Raw genomic sequence first — 20,367 nt, 5'->3', positions numbered from 1 at the left:
TAAAATCACGAGAGTTGACTGTTTAAAACCTTCACCAAAAATTATGTTTTAGTACATAACTATACTATAAAAAAATAGTATAGAAGGTATATGTAAAGAATAATATTTCATACGGAAGAAAATTTAAAAAAAAATATCCGGCTACATAAAATAATAGAATAAATAAATAATTAATAATATATAAAAACCTTCCAGAATTGCGCTGGTGTAGACAAAGAATATGTTATCAATGTAGCAACGATTTGAAATATGTGGGATTAGAAATTTTAGATCATAGTTTATTATTGGAAATTTCAACAACTTTTTTTGTACAAAAGTGTGAAAAGTCGTCCAGGGCGTTTCTCTTAAAATTTACACCAATGTGTCACAAACCTTATTTAACTTTGTTAGATATGTATACATATTTGTTCTTCTGACCTTTTCCCTCCATAACAACCAGGAAATGTATATTCTATATTCTAAACAAAAAAATATCCTACTTTAAAGGTCGGAACATATAGGACAAAATATGAGGTAGATTTAAAGGGTCAGTGTAGCAAAACGCACACACACGATTATCGATTGAAAAAAGCTGTGGAATCTACTTATCCGATTTAAATATCCGCCGTTTCTAGAGAAATCGAAGCAGTGATATACCTGTAGTATTTAGTCTCGGGGATAGATATATTTTATTTCACAAGCTTCCTAGTTATTTCTTTTGACTGAATCACTATCTAAGGACAAACTACTGACAAATTAAAGTATTATCATACAAATAAGACAAACACAGCAAAATGGAGGAATGAATCATCAACCAGAAACATAGATAACCTTATATACTCCGGAAACAGTTACTTTCACTGCAACTATGGAGGGTAGCGGTAAGAAGAACCGTCTTGTATGGGGGATTAATTGATTAAGTGTCCAGCTGTAAACAGTAAATTATAATACAAAAAAGCGCCAAAATAGCGCTAGTGTAGCAAGTGGAAATGATATGAATTCAGCAGTTATATATTTTATGTACAATTTTCGAATGAATTTGTATATTAATAGTTTCTTTGAAATATTTATCTTTCCAAAAAGAATTTAATTTACTATCCTACTTTAAGAATTTGTGGTGCTCTATTTAAAATTCTTCCATTTGCTACTATAGCGCCACCTTAATTTGCTTCTTTTCAACAGACACTTTTCGATACATCGAGATGGTTCTCCTTACATCTACCCTCCATAACGGCAATTTAAAATTATTTATATTTGCGTCATTTATACTGGCATGCCCATCTAGGGTTCTAAAATAAAAATAAATATAAAATAAATGGTTGCTGTACCAATAATGTACAGGTAAAACGTCAGAAAAATGAAAGATGACAATTTTGACAGATGAATTGATAGATCTTTAGTTGATGGTAATAATTTTTAATCGGACAATTTTCTAAAGCAGATTGTCATAAGTTGATTTCAAGGCGCATTTTTAATTTTGTAAGTGTGTAAAATACTGAATGTGTAACTACATCACTATATTTTATTTAAAATAAATCATAACCTAAATGATGATGTAATTTTTAGATGGCCCTAGGAATCGGCCGCCTTATAAAAAGGTACTGCATTGTAACAGTATTACCCCTTTTTGTAGTAAGTAGTATCTACGCCGACTACAGTCGTACACAAATATACAAAGCTAAAGTATATAAAGAAAATGTTCTATCCAATTATTCCTAAGGGCATTGGTTGGGGTATCCTACCAGTAATTGGATTAGTTACTGGATGGTATTTAGATAGGCTGGAAACAGAGCGCCTTACTTTATTTCGAGATAAAAGTGCTCTTTATGGTAGAGAACTTAAAGAAGGTGAAAAACCTAGTTGGTAAATGTAAAAATGTTTCATAGTTAATATATTGTACATCTAGAATATTTGCTTTCTTTTCTAATTCCTAGTTATATATATTGAATTGAAATTAACTTCCTAGAAGTAAACCATTTCAAATATTCAAAAGTTCCTTACTTTTAACAAATACTTTATAAGTGAATATTGTTAATACATATTGATATAATGAAGAATTATTTTTATATTTCTGTTGTGATACTCTTGTATTATTACATTAAAACCTAACCTAATCAACCTGCTAATTTGGAATGGTTATGGTTATTGGAAGCATTTAAATGATATATAAAACTTTTTCAAGGTTCATTTGAATTTCTGATCATATTATTGATATATTTTATATGTACATACATTGTAAACTGATGAAATTAATTATAAAAATATAAAGATCAAAATGGCATTAAGTAATGTCTAACCATATTTTTAATTGATTTTAAAAGCTTCATTTGTAGATTTTGACCTTTTAAACATAAAACAATGTTAGTCAGCTTAGCCAACTTGAAAGTCTTAGTTGACTAAATAAATATTTAAAAGGTTCGATAATTTTTATTTTTAATGTACTAAAGCAAAAAACAATTGAATTTATATAATCATATTTTATTAACATTTTCATAAGAATTTCAACTTATTGTACACTGATCTTGGATGCCAAGGACGTATTTCTGATGGAATGGTATTTAAGTATTTAAAACAATACTGCACACATACCTAGAAGCGAGGCTTCACCAGGGGGAACAGTATCAGTACTATACGTTCTGGTGGAAGAAGATACTTTTGCTATGTCTAATTATTTAATGAAACCATACCCTGGACGTACATTAGACATTCAGGAGAGAGTGTACAACTATACGCTGAACAGAGCTCGAAGGATAATACAGAATGTTTTTGGTATCATGTCTTTCAAATTCCAGATGTATCTTAAACCGCTGTTTTTAGAGACTAATAAAGTGAAGTCTGTCGTGTTGGCTTGCATCTATCTACCCAATTTTTTACGCAGGAGTTCAGTTTCAAGACGTGACTACATCTCAGATGGAAGTTTTGACCCATTTGATGGTGATGAAAATTTAATTGAAGGATCATGGAGAAGGGAAATAAATTTGTGATGAATTTTGTGATTACTTTGTTTCCCCTGATGGGGAGGTACCTCGGCAATAGGATTCAATAAATTAATATAATATAATAATAAATATAAGTAAAGGTTGATTTAAATTATTTTAATAAAGAATGAATTTAATTTATATAATATAATAAATTTGTACTTACTTCAGCCGTGGAGATGATCTACTTGTCGTCGAGTTTTTTTTTCTACTCCCCGTTGAATGATGTTCTTAAATTATGAATTTTCTTTGCAATTTCCGCCACTGTCACATTGTGCTTTGCAGTCAGAGGTTCCATGGCCAATTTCCTTTTTACCCGGTTTTTGTAGTCTGGACTTGTAATATCCCACAAACAATGATGAGATGCTTGGAAATCTTCAATCAGTTTCAAAACCTCCTCGTTCGACATCTTCACAAAGCGCTGTATTAACAAAAAATAAAGAACTACACAAAAACAGTCGAACCACGCCACTCTGTAGCCTGAGACAGACTCGTCTCGTCTCTAAACTCTGATTGAAGTCCGCACTGTCAAAATGTTGCGCAATATGTCTAATGTTGCATGAAGTCGGAAGACCCTAGACCTGCGATTTTTCGTCTCGCAATAGGCCCGTAGAAGGGGATTGGTCTATAGACATGTCTACGAAGGCAACCTAAGACAAGTCTCTGAGACCACGCGCTACGTTTTTAGATGAAGATGGAATATGGATACATACACTTTTTCGAATCTGCCAGATTACACATTAAATCACCTACCATTTTACTTTAATTAACGTTTAATTTCAAAATGGCACTTCCCAATTGCCTTAAGACGGCTATAATTATACCTCTGAATAAAGGAGCAGTTCAAGCATTGAATTATCGCCCAATTGCATTCCTTCCCACGTTAACTAGTATCTTAGAAAGATTGGTCAAAAACATGCTTTTATCATTTCTGTTTAAATATAAAATACTTACTACCCATCAATTTAGGTTTTTAAGTAACGAATGCACAAATGATGCTATATTCTACCTCCTAAATAATGTCTACTCTAGCCTAAACAGCCATCACTCCTCTGCAACAACTTTTTGTGATTTTTCTAAAGCTTTCGATTGTGTTAATTATAATATTTTAATCAACAAATTGCAGTACTACGGTTTCAGGGGAACACCTCTCGCATGGTTCATGTGTCATACCTTACCAACAGAAGTAAGCTTGTAAGGGTTGATACAACGATGTCTTTTTGCAAGCCAATAGAATGTGGAGTGCTCCAAGGCTCAGTACTAGGTCCTATTTTTTTTGTCTATAAACGACATTAATGGTAAAATATGTGCAGACGACACTATTTTCCCTTGGAGCAACCCTAAACTCACGGCACTTCATAAGACCATATCTAATGACCTAATCACTCTTAAATCATGGGGCGATTCTAATCTTCCCTACCTGAACGTTTCTAAAACCAAAGTTTTATCATATACAACTATATTGCAGCCTTTTTTATTAAAAAACATCACCATTGACAACGACGTCAATTTGTAAAATTCTTAATGCTTGTTGTGGACAATTCCCTGAAATGAGAGCTACATATTGCCGCCTTATCTAAAAAATTAAGTTCCTCCTGTTTTGCGATGACATCAGTTTCCAAAGAACTGAACTTATCCACCTCTTCAACAGTTTATTATGCCCTTATAGAGTCGCCTCCCTAATTTGGCCTTCCATTCTGGGGTATGTGTGGTGCGACTCAATGTGAGCGAATCTTATAACTACAAAAAAGAGCTATTAATTATTTACTCGGGCTAAAGCAGGGCTCACTGGACTTCTTTAAAAGATAGAAAATTCTGACTCTTCCTTTATTATTCATCCTTGAATTCGTTTGCCTAATTAGTAATAACGCTTCTCAAATTTCAGTAAGGTCGTTGCAGGGCCATCCACTTACGAACGCGGAGCAAGACCTTTACCTACCTACTCCACGTTCAGAATTAGTTAAGGGCTCAATATTTCACAATGCAAAAAATGCACAATCACTTGCCAATTGAAATCAAATCGATTCATCTTTTCCCTCATTCCGCAATAATTTGAGGGCATATTTACTAGAAAGTGCCTTCTACTCTGTAAACTAATTCTATTCTAATGATAATATTTAATTCCGGGCATGCTGCATACTGGTTTAATTTTTGCTATGGACAACAATTTTGTTACTCGTTGTAGTTTTCTTCTGTATATTGAAATTTAATTTCGTTTTCTTTATCTCTCTCTCTCACTACAATAAAGAATAGATTCAACAAAATATAATTGTAAAATAATATAAATTTATCTCCTTGTTGCGATTTGAGGTTCTTTTAGTGTATTTCACATTAAAATATGTCATGATTTTTGACATTCATCCTTTCAATGCATTTTGTAGCAAGTTACCGTTTCTGTGTGTGAGTTGCCTGGGATTAAATCTACTTCAACTTACATATTTTGAAGCAACTTTGTAAATTCGGTCCTAATATCTTTTCATCATATACCTACTAAAAATTACTACGTCTAACATCAAAGTTTGATTGTTATACCTATGTAACTTTAATTATTATGGAACTATTTTTGCCTGGTTTTTGAAATGTTTATACATACCTTCGGTTCCACGGTTCTATATTTAGGCATATATTCGTGTTTTCGTATTTTATAATAATAACTTAGACATTTCTGATTCCTATTGTTGTCCATGATTACTTTTAGAATTAATTCCTAGTAACATTTGCAATCTGCTTAAGTCTGTCTCTTATTGGATATTGGAAAAACATCCATAAAATTGAATAGCACAGTAGAATAGGAGGAATATTCATCGGGTTACTTATAAAAATAAAATGCATTTTATAACATACACTGTAATTGCAAATTTTTTAATAATACTGAAAGACGGTAAACAATTCTTAAAGCTGTACTTAGATTTTAAAAGAATTATAACTTTTATTTTACTTAAAAAAATGTATTATTAGAAACGAAACAATTGCACAAACTTACATTAACGCTAAGATATATTTATAATAAAAGCTTAATTAAGTCACTCTTAAATTGCACAGTAATACTGAAATATTCTAATCAACATGTCTCCATCCATCATTTTAACAATCACATAATTAAAAAGAATCTACAAATAACTATTCTAAATATTAGTCTAAAAATACAGTCTATAGGATTTCCCTTAACCAGGAGCGATCTGCAGACAATTGTATTTAAATTTGTACAGCAGTTAAATTTAAAACAGAAAAGCAGAAAGCTGGATATGATTTTGTGAATGGGTTTTTACGAAGAAATCAAGATATTAAAATGCGTAAATCGGAGGGAATATCTATTGTTTGCTTAAAAGGTATGAATCGGAATGAGGTAGACTCATATTTCAACATTTTGAAAACTGTTTTGAAGGATAACGCATTGTTTACAGCCGTCCAATATCTTTAATATGGAGTTGCATCATGAAGGGCAAAAATAAAAAAGCAGAGTATGAAGATGGTTCCGTCCTCTACATGTTAAAAAAATCGGCCACATAACTGCGGATAAGGTCCTACTGATTGTTGATAGACATGCATCGCATTGTGCGTTAGAAGTACTTGAAATAGCTGAAGCAAATGCCAAGCCATACTACTAATTATGACCAGTTCTTATCCAAAGCTTTTTCAAGTTCTTAAAATCGTAATTTTATTAACAATGTCATAACTAGCTCAATCATCATCCAGGTCGAAGATTTACACGATCAACATTTGGCACTATTTTTTCAAAACCTATATATAAAAGAAATGTTTCCTCTACTGGAAAAAAAGATCCATATAACCCATCCATTATTCATAACCATGCTTTCATATCAGACTTCTATGAAGAGCAAAATAAAGGACCAATACAACCTAAAGTTTGTAATGAAAGTCAAATCGCAGATCCATTGCGTCATGAGTCGAAGTTACCCCAACCAAGAACCTCAAAATCTGTTACAGACATTATCGAAGCTCCTTCTAAATTTCTTTGTTAATTGAATCCAGTTCCAGAAATTGAAAACGTGCAAAACAAGTAGCAGAAATAGGGGCTTCAAAAGAAAATATTATAAACAGAAAACATAGAATATTAACTACTATAAAATTGAAAAAATCGAAGATTGGATTCAGTGTATTTATTGTCTTTAATGTGGAAAAAAAGGCAAAGGAAAATACCTAATACAAGGAAAATCAAAGCAAGGAAAAAAAGACGAAGAAATAATATGGACTATGAACTTCTACTTCTTGCTATGGCCATCTGACACGGATGAGTCGGATAAGATGGCCACTTATTTAGTTGAAAAAAAAACTTATTTCTAAATTGTGATTTAATAAATCGATGTATTTTTTATCTTCATAATTCTTTTTTTAAAATACACTTTGAACACTATCTAAATAGTAGATAGTTACTAACATACCTATATTAGGTATAATTCATGACACAGAACATAAGCCAGCCACTGAGACAATGAATATCCACTACTGGGACAGTCAGCATCTGGTACGAATGGTATTTTTCATTTTATTAAAAATTTATCAATAGAGTAATCAAGACGTTGAACAACTATTAAAATCTATAATCACCAAAACTTCGATTTGCACAAAAATTCTTTAAAAAAAATAATAAAATTATGATGCTGAATACACGATGGTTTTGCCTTAACCCAGCGTTACATACGTGGGGTTTAATAATCCCCAGTTGCAGAAAACTCTTTGAAAATGAAATCAAATTTAAAGCTATGCGCGTGTCCGTCCCTGTAGCTTCCCATATATGTATCCGCCCTCTTTTCCGGGTCTCAACTCAGTACTCGGTTGACACTGAATAAGATCATACGCTGTGAAACGCTCTGGGGTGTATTAAACCCCATCTAAGTTTTTTAATTTCTTCTTCAACGTATTGTAAGTCTTAGGCCTGTAGTTTCCAACTTGTCATATTTGAGATGTTGATGTCCATAAATCCATCCATCTTTTTGGAAGTCTTCCTAAATGTCGTCGTGTCCCTGGTTTACCGTCTCGTGCATGCATATGTCAATATGAGTCTATCGGAGGTTTTGTATATTTTAACTTTTGCCCTTTTGTTCATACTGGTATTATTCCAGATAATGTCCCGGAGTACGCCTGATATTCGGCTGGCTTTGTTTGCTTGTCTTTTTACTTCATTTATTCTATTCTGGTCTGTGCTGATTTGTGTTCTTAGGTAGTCAAATGACATTACCTGTTCTATGGTTCTATTTTCTAGGACGAGTTCGCACCTCATTGGTTTGTTAGGGATGACAAAGGTTTTAGTTTTTGCGGTAGATATTTGCACGTTAAAGGTTTTTGCTTTTACGTAGAACGAATATAGGAGCTGTAAGTCGTCTTCGCACTCTGCCACAATTACAGCGTCATCGGCATAACAGATTTTTTTATTGCGCCCGTTGTAAATGAATATACTCTTGCTGTATTCTCGGCATGATTTATTATTTCATTCATTATCAGGTTAAACAGTTGCGGGCTTAAGGAGTCTCCCTGTCTGATACCTGTTGGTATTTGGTTCTGTTAGGTTTTGATTAATTTAGGTGTGAGTGGATGTGTTATAGTTTAAATGTTTTATGATGTCTATTATGGTTTTCGGAAGGTATTCAGTTCATTGCTTTCTTCATCTTCTTCTTCATTGTTTTCTTTGTTTCCATCCTCTTCGGGATCATCTGCGTGCAGTTGTTCGAAATAGGTTTTCCAGTGGGATTCGTTCTTAGCATTCCCCATACCTTTTTTTGTGCTCTGTATAGGTCATGTTCCAGGAACAGAAAAGGCTCCTGACGCTGTGGGCTGAGACAGAAACTGATGATGACGTAGTGGTTTCAGGAAGCGAAAATGACATTTCGTTTCTGAAAGCGACCTCAACTCTGGCACCGATTCTGAGTAGGATATAATAATGGAAGATCAAACTCCTAACAATGACCGGAAAAAGAAAAGTTCGAAGTGATTTGGAAAATACAAATGAAATCCTCCTTCAAAAAAACAAAAATATGTATGTTGGAAAAGATGGAACCAAGTGGAATAAACAACCTGAAAATGGACGTGTTCGAACAAGAGCAGAAAACATTATTACTCATTTGTTTGGTGTTAAACAAATTGCAACAGATGCAAAAAGTACTATAGAATGTTGGAACTTGTTTTTCGATAATGAGATGATCGAAGACATAGGGCACTTTACTAAGATGAAAATTGAAGAAAAATCCATTTCATATGGAAATTGTAAAAGCTACCAGTGTTCAAGAACTAAATGCGGACTTCTTTATTTAGCAGAATCAGAATTCAAAAGATTTATGGCAGACTGACGAGACTGGTATAGATATTTTTCGAAATCCAATGTCCCTAAATCGTTTCAATTTTTTAATGGTCTCTCTGAGGTTCGATAATTCGTAAAGACAGATTAGCTATTGACAAATCAGCTCCTTTGCGGGCCATTTTGGATAGATTCACCAAAAACTGTAAGCGATCCTATACTCCATAATACCTGACAATTGATGAAAAGCTTGAGTCATTCCGTGAAAGATGTTCCTTCAAACAATACATCCCAAATAAACCGGCCAAATATGGCATCAAAGTACATCAAGCCTTGGTTGATGCCCGTTCCTAATACGTTTTAAATATGGAAGTGTATCCGGGAAAACAACCAGAAGGGCCATACAGCCTTAGTAACTCTCCAAAAAATATTGTAGATAGGCTTGTACAACCGATTTCTGGTTCAAACCGAAATGTGACCTTTGATAATTGGTACACTAGTTATGATTTAATGACAAAGTTGCTGAAAGAGCACAAGCTTACGTCTGTGGATACATACAGTACAAAAAATGGAACCAAATTCGTCGTTATTTGGCTTTCAGAAATATATTACACTTTTATCTTACGTGCCCAAAAAGAACAAAAATGTTTTGCTGATGTCCATTATGCATTATTATTTCGACAAAAATAACGTTGAAGTTCCACCGGCCAAGGTTTCAAAGGTTATAGGAAGGTGTTCCGTATGCCCAAGAAGTCGAGATCGTAAAATCAAATACTCCTGTGAACGCTGGCACTCATTATTATCTATGAAGCATGCAGTGCTGAGGTGTGAAAATTGTGTTAATCCAGTCAAAGAGTAATGACTTGCATGTAATTCTCAAATATATTGTTGTCTCACTTGTGAAACTTTTGTTTTTTACACATTTTTTAGGGCTAGAATTTTTATTTTTGTTCAACCGATTTTTAGGAAAAAATGTGTTTTTCAGCAGTACAAAATACACATGGTTCTTTTATTTTATTTTTTTTTTCAAATAAATTTTTGATAAAGTATTTTTTGTGTTATTTTGATTTCCGGATGATTGCTTAAGAATATAAAAGTATAAAATATTGGTAAATTTAAAATCAAAGGAAATGTTGGTAAATGGGGTTTCACAGACCCCACGTATGTACTGATGTAAGAATTTTCCACCTATATAACGCCGGGTTAAAACCTGAGCTATTGAGACATTTACGGTAAATGTCTAACATTATATAATTTATATTGTCTAAGCGCCTAAAAAATATTAAAATTTGTACTTAAAATGTATTATAATAATTTATTATGTATAATAAATGAGAATAGATCTCATTGATAATAAAACAATTGTAAAAAAATGATAAACTTCTATAAAATAATATCATATCTTCGGCTCAACCGGCAAAATGCGTAATTCCACCTTTTGGTGAAAACAGGGTTTTAGCGACATCTGATATTACTATCTATGACCCAGAATAAACCGTTTGTCCAAAATACAGCGGGTTAATTTACTATTTTCAAAGAAAAAAACTACCTTCGGGTTGTACATATGCATATGTGTCTTTCTTCAGTAGTTTGACCGTGAAAATAAAGTTTTAAATTTTGGAAAATCATCTTAAGTGGTAAGTTCAGAATCTAAGAATTAGAAATAATACTTCAATAAGTGTAGGAGTGTTGGTAAAGTCGTAGGAAAGATATCAAGCATTCAATGGAGTTACGCAGTTTTCTTTGTTCGTTTTTTAAAAAGTATTTTTTTGTTCTTGATATGAAATAATGTCAGAAAGTAAAATATTTAATAAAAAGTGAAAAAATAATAACTAAATATTTAATTGAAAACTCATTGGTTTTCAGTTTTGACGTCATAGGTTTAATAAAAACATTAAGTAGTTGTCTGCTTGATGATTACGATATCGTTTCCGGCAACGTAGCGTGTGCTGTTATAATACAGTTTTTATTTATTAGTTACGTATAAATAAAAAAATTTTCTATAGATAAGAATAAAGTGAATAAATTTTTTATAGGTTAAGTTTTTACATTATTACATAATCACCTTTAAAATTGAAAGCATAGTAACTTAATTACTATAAAATATTAAAATAAGTTGAATTTGAATCTTACTTAGGTATATTAAAATGATCTTGGCAACAAAAATAATTACACCTCGCAGGGTCGTCAAAATGACCAACACTTTCAAACCATTTTTATTGTAGTATATTCGAATTTCTTGGCATCATAAAAAACCTTATTAAGTGTTTCAGTCGTGGTATTTTCACATCCCTGCACAAAACACGATTCATATACCATTTTTCAAATTAATCAAATATTAATAATAACGCTTATTTTAGAATAACCGTGAGAATAGGGGAAATGTGCCTATGATGGACCCCCGCCAATGATGGACCACTAGCTATATTTTCAAATTTACCGCGCATATTACACTACCACCATATTGGTTGGGTTGATTGATGCTTATAGTCAGTTGTTTACAAGCGCTCTTGCGAATCTAAACCGTTTTTGTGAAAATAAATAAATAAATTGAAATTGGTATGTATTGATATAACAAAGTAGCATGGCATGATGTTAGATAACTTTTGTTTTACTCTTAGCTAGAATCTGATTTTGTTACTACAGCTTGATAGAACTGTTGCATGTTGATTGACGAGTAAAAATTGAGGTTATGGCGGAGAACAAAAAAAATTGAGATTTTTATCTGATTTATGCAATATGGCCTATGATGGACTACTTAACGGATCCCAATGATGGACCAGGGGTCCATCATTGGAACTGAAATAAACAAAATAAATATACAGTCGAACTCCGATAATTCGAACACCGATAATTCGAATTCCTCGTTAATTCGAACTTTTGCGTCGGTCCCTTGACATTCCTATTACTAACACATGTAAAAAAACCTCGATAATTCGAACTTTTGAAGTTCGAATTATCAAAAAATTCGTATTTTCTGTGTTAATTACCGAAAAATTCGAATTTTTGGCGTTTAAATAATTGAAAAGTTCGAATTTTTGATGTTCGAATAATTGAAAAATTCGAATTTTTCTTGTATAAATTATGTATGTACAAAGGTATTAAAAAATTCGAACTGTTAGTGTTGAAAAAAATTGAAAAATTCGAATCTTCAGATTCTAGGTAAGACGACGATATTTTGTCGAATCACTCGATTTGCTTTAAAGGAAAAAATCGTCAGCATGAAGCAATCTAGCATAGCTGATTTCTTTACAAAAAAATAAATATATGTATTTTTTTTTATTTTAAGATAAATAATCGGTCCTTTTTAGGACCAAAAATTCTTCAAACGTATACAAATTATTATTTTAAATAAATAAACATGTTATATACCCATAACATATTTATTTATTTATAAAATGGAAAGATGCATCGAAATGCATACATATATGTATGTAAATGTGCACAACTCCGATAATTCGAACACCTCGATAATTCGAACTTTTGCTATGGTCCCTTGCAGTTCGAATTATTGGAGTTCGACTGTATTGTTTTAGTAGTTTTTCTTTTCCATTTATAGAGATGGCATCCAAAAAAAGACAACAGTGGGACGAGCATGATATGCGACAGGCTATTGAGAACGTACAAGATCACATTATGGGCTTTAAGTTGGCTGCAAAGACCTTCAATGTTCCCAAAACAACTTTGCGAAGGCGTTTGGCTAAACAGGACAGTTCCGAGGGTAATTTGGGAGGACGAACCGCAATTTTCTCTAAAGCCATCGAAGAGGAGATTGCAGGATATATTATTGATATGGAAACACGTTTTTTTGGTTTAACCTCTAAAGATTTGCGGCGGATGGTATTCGAAGTAGCCGAAAAAAATAAAATATAGCATCGTTTCAATCGTGAAACAAAAATGGCAGGTTGGAAATGGGTGAGGGGATTCCTGAAGCGCCAATCCATGAATTTCTTTGCGTAGTCCAGAAAGTACATCATTAGCTAGAGCCCAGGCTTTTAACAAGCCTAATATTCAAGCCTATTTCAATGCACTATCTAACACTCTGGAGCAGTACAACTTTCCTCCCGAAAATATATTTAATATGGATGAGTCAGGTTTGACTACGGTCCAAAAGAAATGTCAAAAAATTTACGCTTCAAAAGGTCGGAAGCAAGTTGGTGCACTCAGCAGTGCAGAGCGTGGGCAGCACGTGACCGTAGTGTGCGCAATGAATGTCATGGGCACTTACATCCCTCCTGCTCTTATTTACCCTCGTCAAAGGATGAACGATGAGCTTATGAACGGTGCTTCCGTTGGTAGCATAGCTTTCGTACAAGAAAAAGGTTGGATGACCAGTGAAATTTTTTGTAGATGGCTAAAGCATTTCGTGAAGTATACGAAAGCATCTAATAACAATAAGGTTCTTTTGCTCCTAGATGGGCACAGTAGCCATAAGAGTCTCGAATCTCTTCAGTTTGCAAAAGAAAATGGGGTAATTGTGTTCTGCTTCCCGGCACATTGTTCACATCACGTTCAACCATTGGACGTAGGATTCTTCCGTCCTCTTCATACGTATTTTGATCAAGAAATTCAATTATGGCTTCTTCAAAACCCGGGGAAGGCAGTGACTCAATTCAAAATAGCAGGTCTTCTCAATCAAGCTTATTTGAAGAGTGCTGTACCATCAAATGCAATAAATTCGTTCAAAAAAACTGGCATTCATCCTTTCAATCCTCATGTCTTCGAGGACTGGCAGTTTGCACCAGCTTTAGCAACGGATAAGCAGATTCCCGAGGCCCAAGGAGATATCATCGAGAACCAAATGGAATTAGAAATTCAAACCCCATCCACATCTGGTCTTAACATGTCTTCATCGTCAGTTCTCGACATTTCTGTGAAGGAAATTTGTCCTCCCCCTCAAACTGTAGCAATTGGTACTGATAAAAAAAATGCAGAAGAAGGGGAAAAACTGGTCATTTGAATTCAACACCAGAAATTCATGAACTCAAAGAGAAGGTTATAGAAAAGGAAACAAAGATAAGAAAACAACAAGCCAGGATAGTAAAACGGAAACTTGTCATTGAAAATGACAGTTCTGATGAAGATGAATCCGCCTTAGAGAACTTTTTGGAAAAGGGACAAGATGACTCAGATGATGATGCTAGCTGCCTTTACTGCAATGAGTTATTCTCGCACTCACGTGCAAAAGAAAAGTGGATTCGTTGTCAAAAATGTAACTCGTGGTGCCATAATGAGTGCGCTGGTGTTTCCTTCCATTGCAAGTCTTTTATTTGTGAGCTCTGTACCTAACGTGATGTTAGTTTGTTCTATATTTTTTCTAATAAAACTTTAAAGACATTTTTTTTTCATTTATTTTAAAGGGGTCCGACATGGGCAGATGTGTGCCAATGATGGACCCCTCGACTACTTTTTTAAAAATAGCTATGCTATTAAACAGGAAATTATTTGACAGAAAAATCTTCCTATACTATAATAAACTTCGAGCTAAGTATATATTTTCATGTAAAAAAAATTAATAAGTCCAAAACTAAAAAAGTTGTAATGATATTTCCTTAAGGGGTCCATCATAGGCACATTTCCCCTAATTGTCGTATTTACTTTGTATCATATGTTCATTGTTTATTTTATACCTATGACGTCACATCATAATTTTTTCCCTATAAATATTGATCAAAGAATTGAAAAAAAAAACTTATAATAAAAGTTGTTAATGAACTACCCAAAACTTTTTATTTCTCAAACCATGCAAGTACCTAATTGTAAGTTTTTTAGCACCTCACAATTTGGCCTTCAGGAGTCATAGAGAGAAGTTAACATCTGACTTAGATTCGAGTGTAACAAGTAGCAAATTTATAGATTTACTGAAGTTAACAGCCCAATTTGATCCCGTGCTGTGACTTCACCTCCAACATGTAAAGTATAAGACGATTAATGACTACTATATCGAAAAGACTATTTAAAATGAGAAAGAAACTGCAGACCATGTCATCATCGTCTACACTCATACGTATTTTACTCAAAAAAGCCTTACAGTTTGCCTAGTAACGTTTAAAGATTGAAGCAAAGACAACTTTTCATCGGCCAGACGGTCTTTGTGCGAATATCTCTATTTGATAACATTGCGTCGGTATGCATGCGATATAAACTGCCAGTTCGGTACTGCTAATGAGTCAGCGGCTTTATAGTTTCCAATTATTTATATTTTTCCAAAACTTCGACAGTTTTTCACAAAAAAAAATATTTCTATGGAAACATGGATCAACAGTGACTGTAATTCGAGTAAATAAAGTTTTAAATATTTTAAAGATTGCAAAAAAAATACATGGATCTTAGAAATTTGGAAAATTGTAAAACTAATTTTTCTTATTTCCACCAATATATTACCAGTAGTTTCTGATATACACGTCGAATCAGTTCATTGTGGTATACTTTGTTTTTATAAATTATTCCTTAGATAACTGGAATTGATGATTAACATCTACAAGTAGGTATGTTTAACATCAGAAGGATTATTCTCTTTATTATCACCATTCATTAACCTAAGTAATTCAAAGGCGTGTTTCTTATTCTCCTCTGTCCATTTTCTGGGTTTCTCAGTATTATCATTGACCACCTTTTCATTATTTTCATATGTATGAAACAATTGTTTTCCCTTTTTACCAACGTTTTTATGGTAAGTGAGAGATGACTTATCTGTATCATCAGAACAAGTTATCCATTCATTATCAGTAATTTTCATATTCGCCCCTTTCTGAATTTTTGGGTATCTAACAGTTTTTCTTCTGTTAAAATCAATGTCTTTCAAGGGACTGTGTCCTTTAAATTTTATACGTTTTTCAGATAATGTTCTTGTGAATAAAGCAGGTTTAATTATATCGTTGGCATCAAGTTTTTTGCTTGTAGGAACTATTGTCGAATCCCCACAACTTACATAGCTCACATCCAAGTTTTCTGTAACACCATTTGTTCTCTCAATAATGGAACTCATTTTTTTAAAATTGCATTTCAATGTTTGATCATGTTTTACTAATTCTTCATTTGCTTTTTTAATATTATTTTTCAGTGTAAGTTCCAATACGGCCAATTTATTTTCTTTAATCGATATTCTATGTTCTCTTTCTTGTAACAGCTTTTCTTTTTTCTGTAACATTAATTCCTTCTCCCTCAATTTTTCCATTTGGATAAGAAAAACATCATCTGCTTTTTCAGAGGGTACTGCAGAACCAACAATTGTGTCAGTAATTTTTATCAATAATTTGTATTTATTCCAATGGGTTGATTTTAATAATATCGTAGAATTGCATAATATTCTGTCCACATTTTTCTTTAAATCGCTATTGTCTTTGATCAAGCTGTTGATAAGTAGTAAAAAACCCTTAGAATATAAATTACCACAATTTTTCAATTCTTTTTCGAAACTACTTTTTTTAAATTTAATAAATGTGCATATCTCATAAATTAAAACTCCTAATGAACTTAACTTTTGACCTTTGCTCTTCGTTCTCTTGCAATCAAAATCAAAATTAACTAGTTTAACATTGTAGTTTTCATCGAAAAAAATATTTTTTATATCAATGTTAGTTACGAATGGAATTGTCTTAACAACCAGAGCTATTTGATAGATTATTTTACATAAAAATTCTTCACATATACGTGAAACATCTCTCAAAGCAACATCCATAAGATCTTTTAGTGACCCATGTCTACAGTATTCAAGGACTAAATAATATAATTCCGTATCTGTTTCTTGAAATAAATCATAAAAACCTAATAAATTTGGATGTTCTTGATATTTTCTTATTTGAAAAGTTTCTTCTAATGCAGCAATTTGTTGTTTTGAAAAGTGTTGTGGATCTATGATAATCCATGCAAAAAATTCACCATTTTCTTTATTTTTCACTTTGAAACATTTTGGACTCCTTTCTTTATCTTTGTCGAGAATGCTTATTAGTTCGTAGTTGTTAACAGACATCTGAAAAAATATTAATAGGTATTTGATTATTGCAATTGCATAATTATTATCAATCTTTTTGATAATTAAAAGATTCCGTCTTGTGAAAAAAGTATTGATATATTTTCCTTGATGGCTAATTAATAATTTTCTGGAGTAAAAATTTTTTAATTAAACAATGTTTGACATCAGTGTGAAATTTAAAAAAACATTAAAGGCGTTCTTGATTTATAGCAAATTTTTGAAGAAGAAGAAGAAGAGCTGCCATACAAGCTATAACAGCTGAAAAGGTATGCTCTAGACTAGTGCTGGAGTGTAAGAGAGTCCTTCAAAATCTGGTGAGTGATGTCTGCAAGATTCAGCCCGTTTGGGTGCCCAGCCACTCGGGCAACAAAGAGAACGATGAAACTGACTCACTTGCTAGACTGGGATCGGCGAACCCACCCTTGGGCCCAGAGCCCATCATTGGTGTGGCCAAAAGCGCTGTCATCACGTCCCTCAATAGCCTCCTCGCAAGGCGGGCTCGGCTCCAACTAAATAGGCGCAAAATCAGACTAGTGACTAGACTCCTAACCAAACAGTGCCATCTAAGACATCACCTTCACACCATGGGTATCACGGATGATCCGGAGTGCCGCTGGTGGAAGAGGACGAAACCGCAGATCACGTTATCACACGAGCGCGATTTAAACACCTGGACAAATCCCACAACCTGCCTAACGACATCAAAGGATTCAAGCCAAAGCACCTGATTGGCTTCTCAAAGAACATCGGACTTTGGTAATATCAAGTGGGAAACGACGGGCCTATCTGAAGCCTACGTGCTCAACGGCTTCACGGCCGCTCACACCTACGAACTATGAACTTAATATAAAATAAAAGTTGTATGAAATAAATTTATTGTTTATAGTTATTAGTTATTATGTACAATATGGGACAAAACTAAAAGAGGTCAATTTTTATTCTTAAATTGACAATTTACAGTATGAAAATATTATGCTCCTTCAGTACCCCCACTGAATTATGAGCATCCCTTCAAAAATTTTAAATAAGAGAGGAGTCGTTTGGCACCTTGTTGGAAAGAGATTTTAGTCCTGTGCTCAGCAATATAAAGTTTTTTTTTTAATTTGGTGCAATCATAACTGAAAAAATTAATTTTTAAGATGTAAAATTTTGATAATGTTTCTATCACTAAACTTTACATATAATGAAGATAATAGAATCACATAATATTTAGAATATACTTTACAATTAAATTAAATGTATTCACTTCTTGACAATAACCGAGGCGATTTTGGAATTCTCGTACATTTTGTATAACCTGAGGGGTTATTTTGTTAATTTCCTCTGTTACACTAGAAGTATATCTTTTTTTTCATCAGTAAATTGAGTCCCCTTACTTATTTAAATATAAAATATATAATATTTTGTTAATTTCCTCTGTTACACTAGAAGTATATCTTTTTTTTCATCAGTAAATTGAGTCCCCTTACTTATTTAAATATAAAATATATAATATTTTCATACTGTAAAATGGCAATTTAAGAATAAAAATCGACCTCTTTCAGTTTTTTTTCACATAGTACATAATAACACTAAAATTGAATTTATTCCCTACATATGGACCGCATTGTATATAAATATACATTTAAAAACTATATGGAAGGTTTTTTATTTTTAATCTTTGTGTTTGTTAACTGTTGTCAAGTAGATTCACTACTAGCTCGTTCGGGTGGTTGTTAAGACTGTTTAAGTGATGTTAACTAAATGCACTTATTTCTTCTTTGACAGGATGCGCATGGAGATCTTTCCTGACTTCATCATTAGGTATAAACCACAGTGTGTCGGCGATTGTGAGTAATACTTGAAACAGAAACTTCTTCATAATCTCCAGGTGAAATTTGGCTGCTATCCCCCATAACTAGATTCCATTGATCTATACTGGCTTGAAGACGACTTCGTAATTTTGCAATTATAATTTGGATTTACATCCTGATAACCAGTAGTGTTAACTGAATTTAATTCCTAACTGTTTCCTTTTAGTAAGGATATGTGTTTTCCAGGTGAGTCTTTTGTCTAGATCGATACTCAGTTATTTTACGCTGTCTGTTTGAGGTAGTGTTTGTCCATTTAGCGTTACTGTAGGTGTAACTGCTCTACATTTTGTAAAGGTGGTTTGAAGTGATTTTGCCTCATTAATTTTGATTCCCCAAATTCTTGTCCAATCGTTTATTTTGTTAATATGTTGTTGTAGATCTGCTGCTGCTAAGGTAGAATTTGTGTGATTTGCCAATATTGCTTTGTCATCGGTAAATTATGTGGTAGTTATATTTCTACTTGTTGGGATATCAGCAGTAAACAGTAAGTATAGTAAGTCAATACTATCACTATAAAATACGTTTCTTGCAAAAAGGATTCTAATATGAAGTATGTTGTGTGTGGGAAATGTGTCTTAAATTTAAAAAGTTAGCCTTGGAGTTCAAAACCACACTTTATGGGTAAGAGGATTAAAGCCACATAAAAACTGCACCTAGGTGTTTTACTACAAAGACTACAAATATACATTCAAAATTTCTGCATTGAATTTAAAAGTTTGCCTGGTTTTCCGATTTTTCATCACTAAGGAAGTTCGATAATAATATATTTTCAATAAATTTGTTAAATTCTGATTCTCATCGAACATGTAAATATATTATTCATATTATCTATAAAAATTAGTACTGTACGGGCACGATTATAAAGAAATGTTTGCTTAAAAATGGTAGATATTTATTCATTATCAATGCAGGAGGTTCAATCTGCTGTTTACCTAGTTATAAATTTACCTATCGAGAACTTATGTCTAAATTAACTGAGAATACTTGAGTATAGCTACTAAAAGTGTGTGAAGATTCTTAATAATATACTTAGGAAGAATATTTAGCAATATCGAGACTGCCAGATAATTGAGAACAAAACTTTTTGGATTAGTTCAATTAAATTACAGAAAAAAAATGATATATCAGGATGCTAGCATGAACAAATAAGGAATCAATATTTGAAATATTGTTTTTTACCTACTTACTTTTCACAAAATTTATCTCAATTTTAATATTTACACATATTGATACATATTCAAACAACAACAAACCGTTAAACTTTTAAATCTCCCACATAGACAAATGACTTTTTTACCAAAGGTATACTTCTTCTGCAAAGACAGTTAC

The 20,367-nt window shown here is 32.7% G+C and overlaps 2 protein-coding genes across 3 annotated transcripts; one reads left to right on the top strand and one right to left on the bottom strand.

Moving 5' to 3' along the window:
* Positions 1-1,330: 1,330 nt before the first annotated feature.
* Positions 1,331-1,887, top strand: LOC130903639 (NADH dehydrogenase [ubiquinone] 1 beta subcomplex subunit 1). The gene is made up of 2 exons (XM_057815865.1): positions 1,331-1,458; positions 1,546-1,887. The coding sequence occupies exon 2, from the start codon at positions 1,676-1,678 to the stop codon at positions 1,844-1,846; it is 171 nt and encodes a 56-aa protein (XP_057671848.1). The 5' UTR covers positions 1,331-1,458; positions 1,546-1,675; the 3' UTR covers positions 1,847-1,887.
* A 13,501-nt stretch (positions 1,888-15,388) lies between these two features.
* On the bottom strand, positions 15,389-20,344 carry LOC130903608 (serine/threonine-protein kinase Nek2-like). 2 transcript variants are annotated; one of them, XM_057815820.1, is made up of 2 exons: positions 20,226-20,344; positions 15,389-17,182 (listed from the first exon to the last, which is right to left on the bottom strand). In XM_057815820.1, exon 2 carries the CDS (start codon positions 17,180-17,182, stop codon positions 15,689-15,691), a length of 1,494 nt encoding a protein of 497 aa, XP_057671803.1. In that variant the 5' UTR covers positions 20,226-20,344; the 3' UTR covers positions 15,389-15,688. The 2 variants fall into 2 exon arrangements, with proteins under 2 accessions (XP_057671803.1, XP_057671804.1); XM_057815821.1 differs by having other exon boundaries at positions 20,222-20,288.
* Between the last annotated feature and the right edge of the window lie 23 nt (positions 20,345-20,367).

The sequence above is a fragment of the Diorhabda carinulata genome, chromosome 2 (assembly GCF_026250575.1).
Source record: "Diorhabda carinulata isolate Delta chromosome 2, icDioCari1.1, whole genome shotgun sequence".
Lineage (NCBI taxonomy): Eukaryota > Metazoa > Arthropoda > Insecta > Coleoptera > Chrysomelidae > Diorhabda > Diorhabda carinulata.
This window is presented reverse-complemented; position numbering and strand designations above follow the sequence as displayed.

Coding starts and splice junctions, on each gene's coding strand:
- LOC130903639 (XM_057815865.1), top strand. CDS start 1,676: ATGTTCTATCCAATTATTCCTAAGGGCATTGGTTGGGGTATCCTACCA.
- LOC130903608 (XM_057815820.1), bottom strand. CDS start 17,182: ATGTCTGTTAACAACTACGAACTAATAAGCATTCTCGACAAAGATAAA.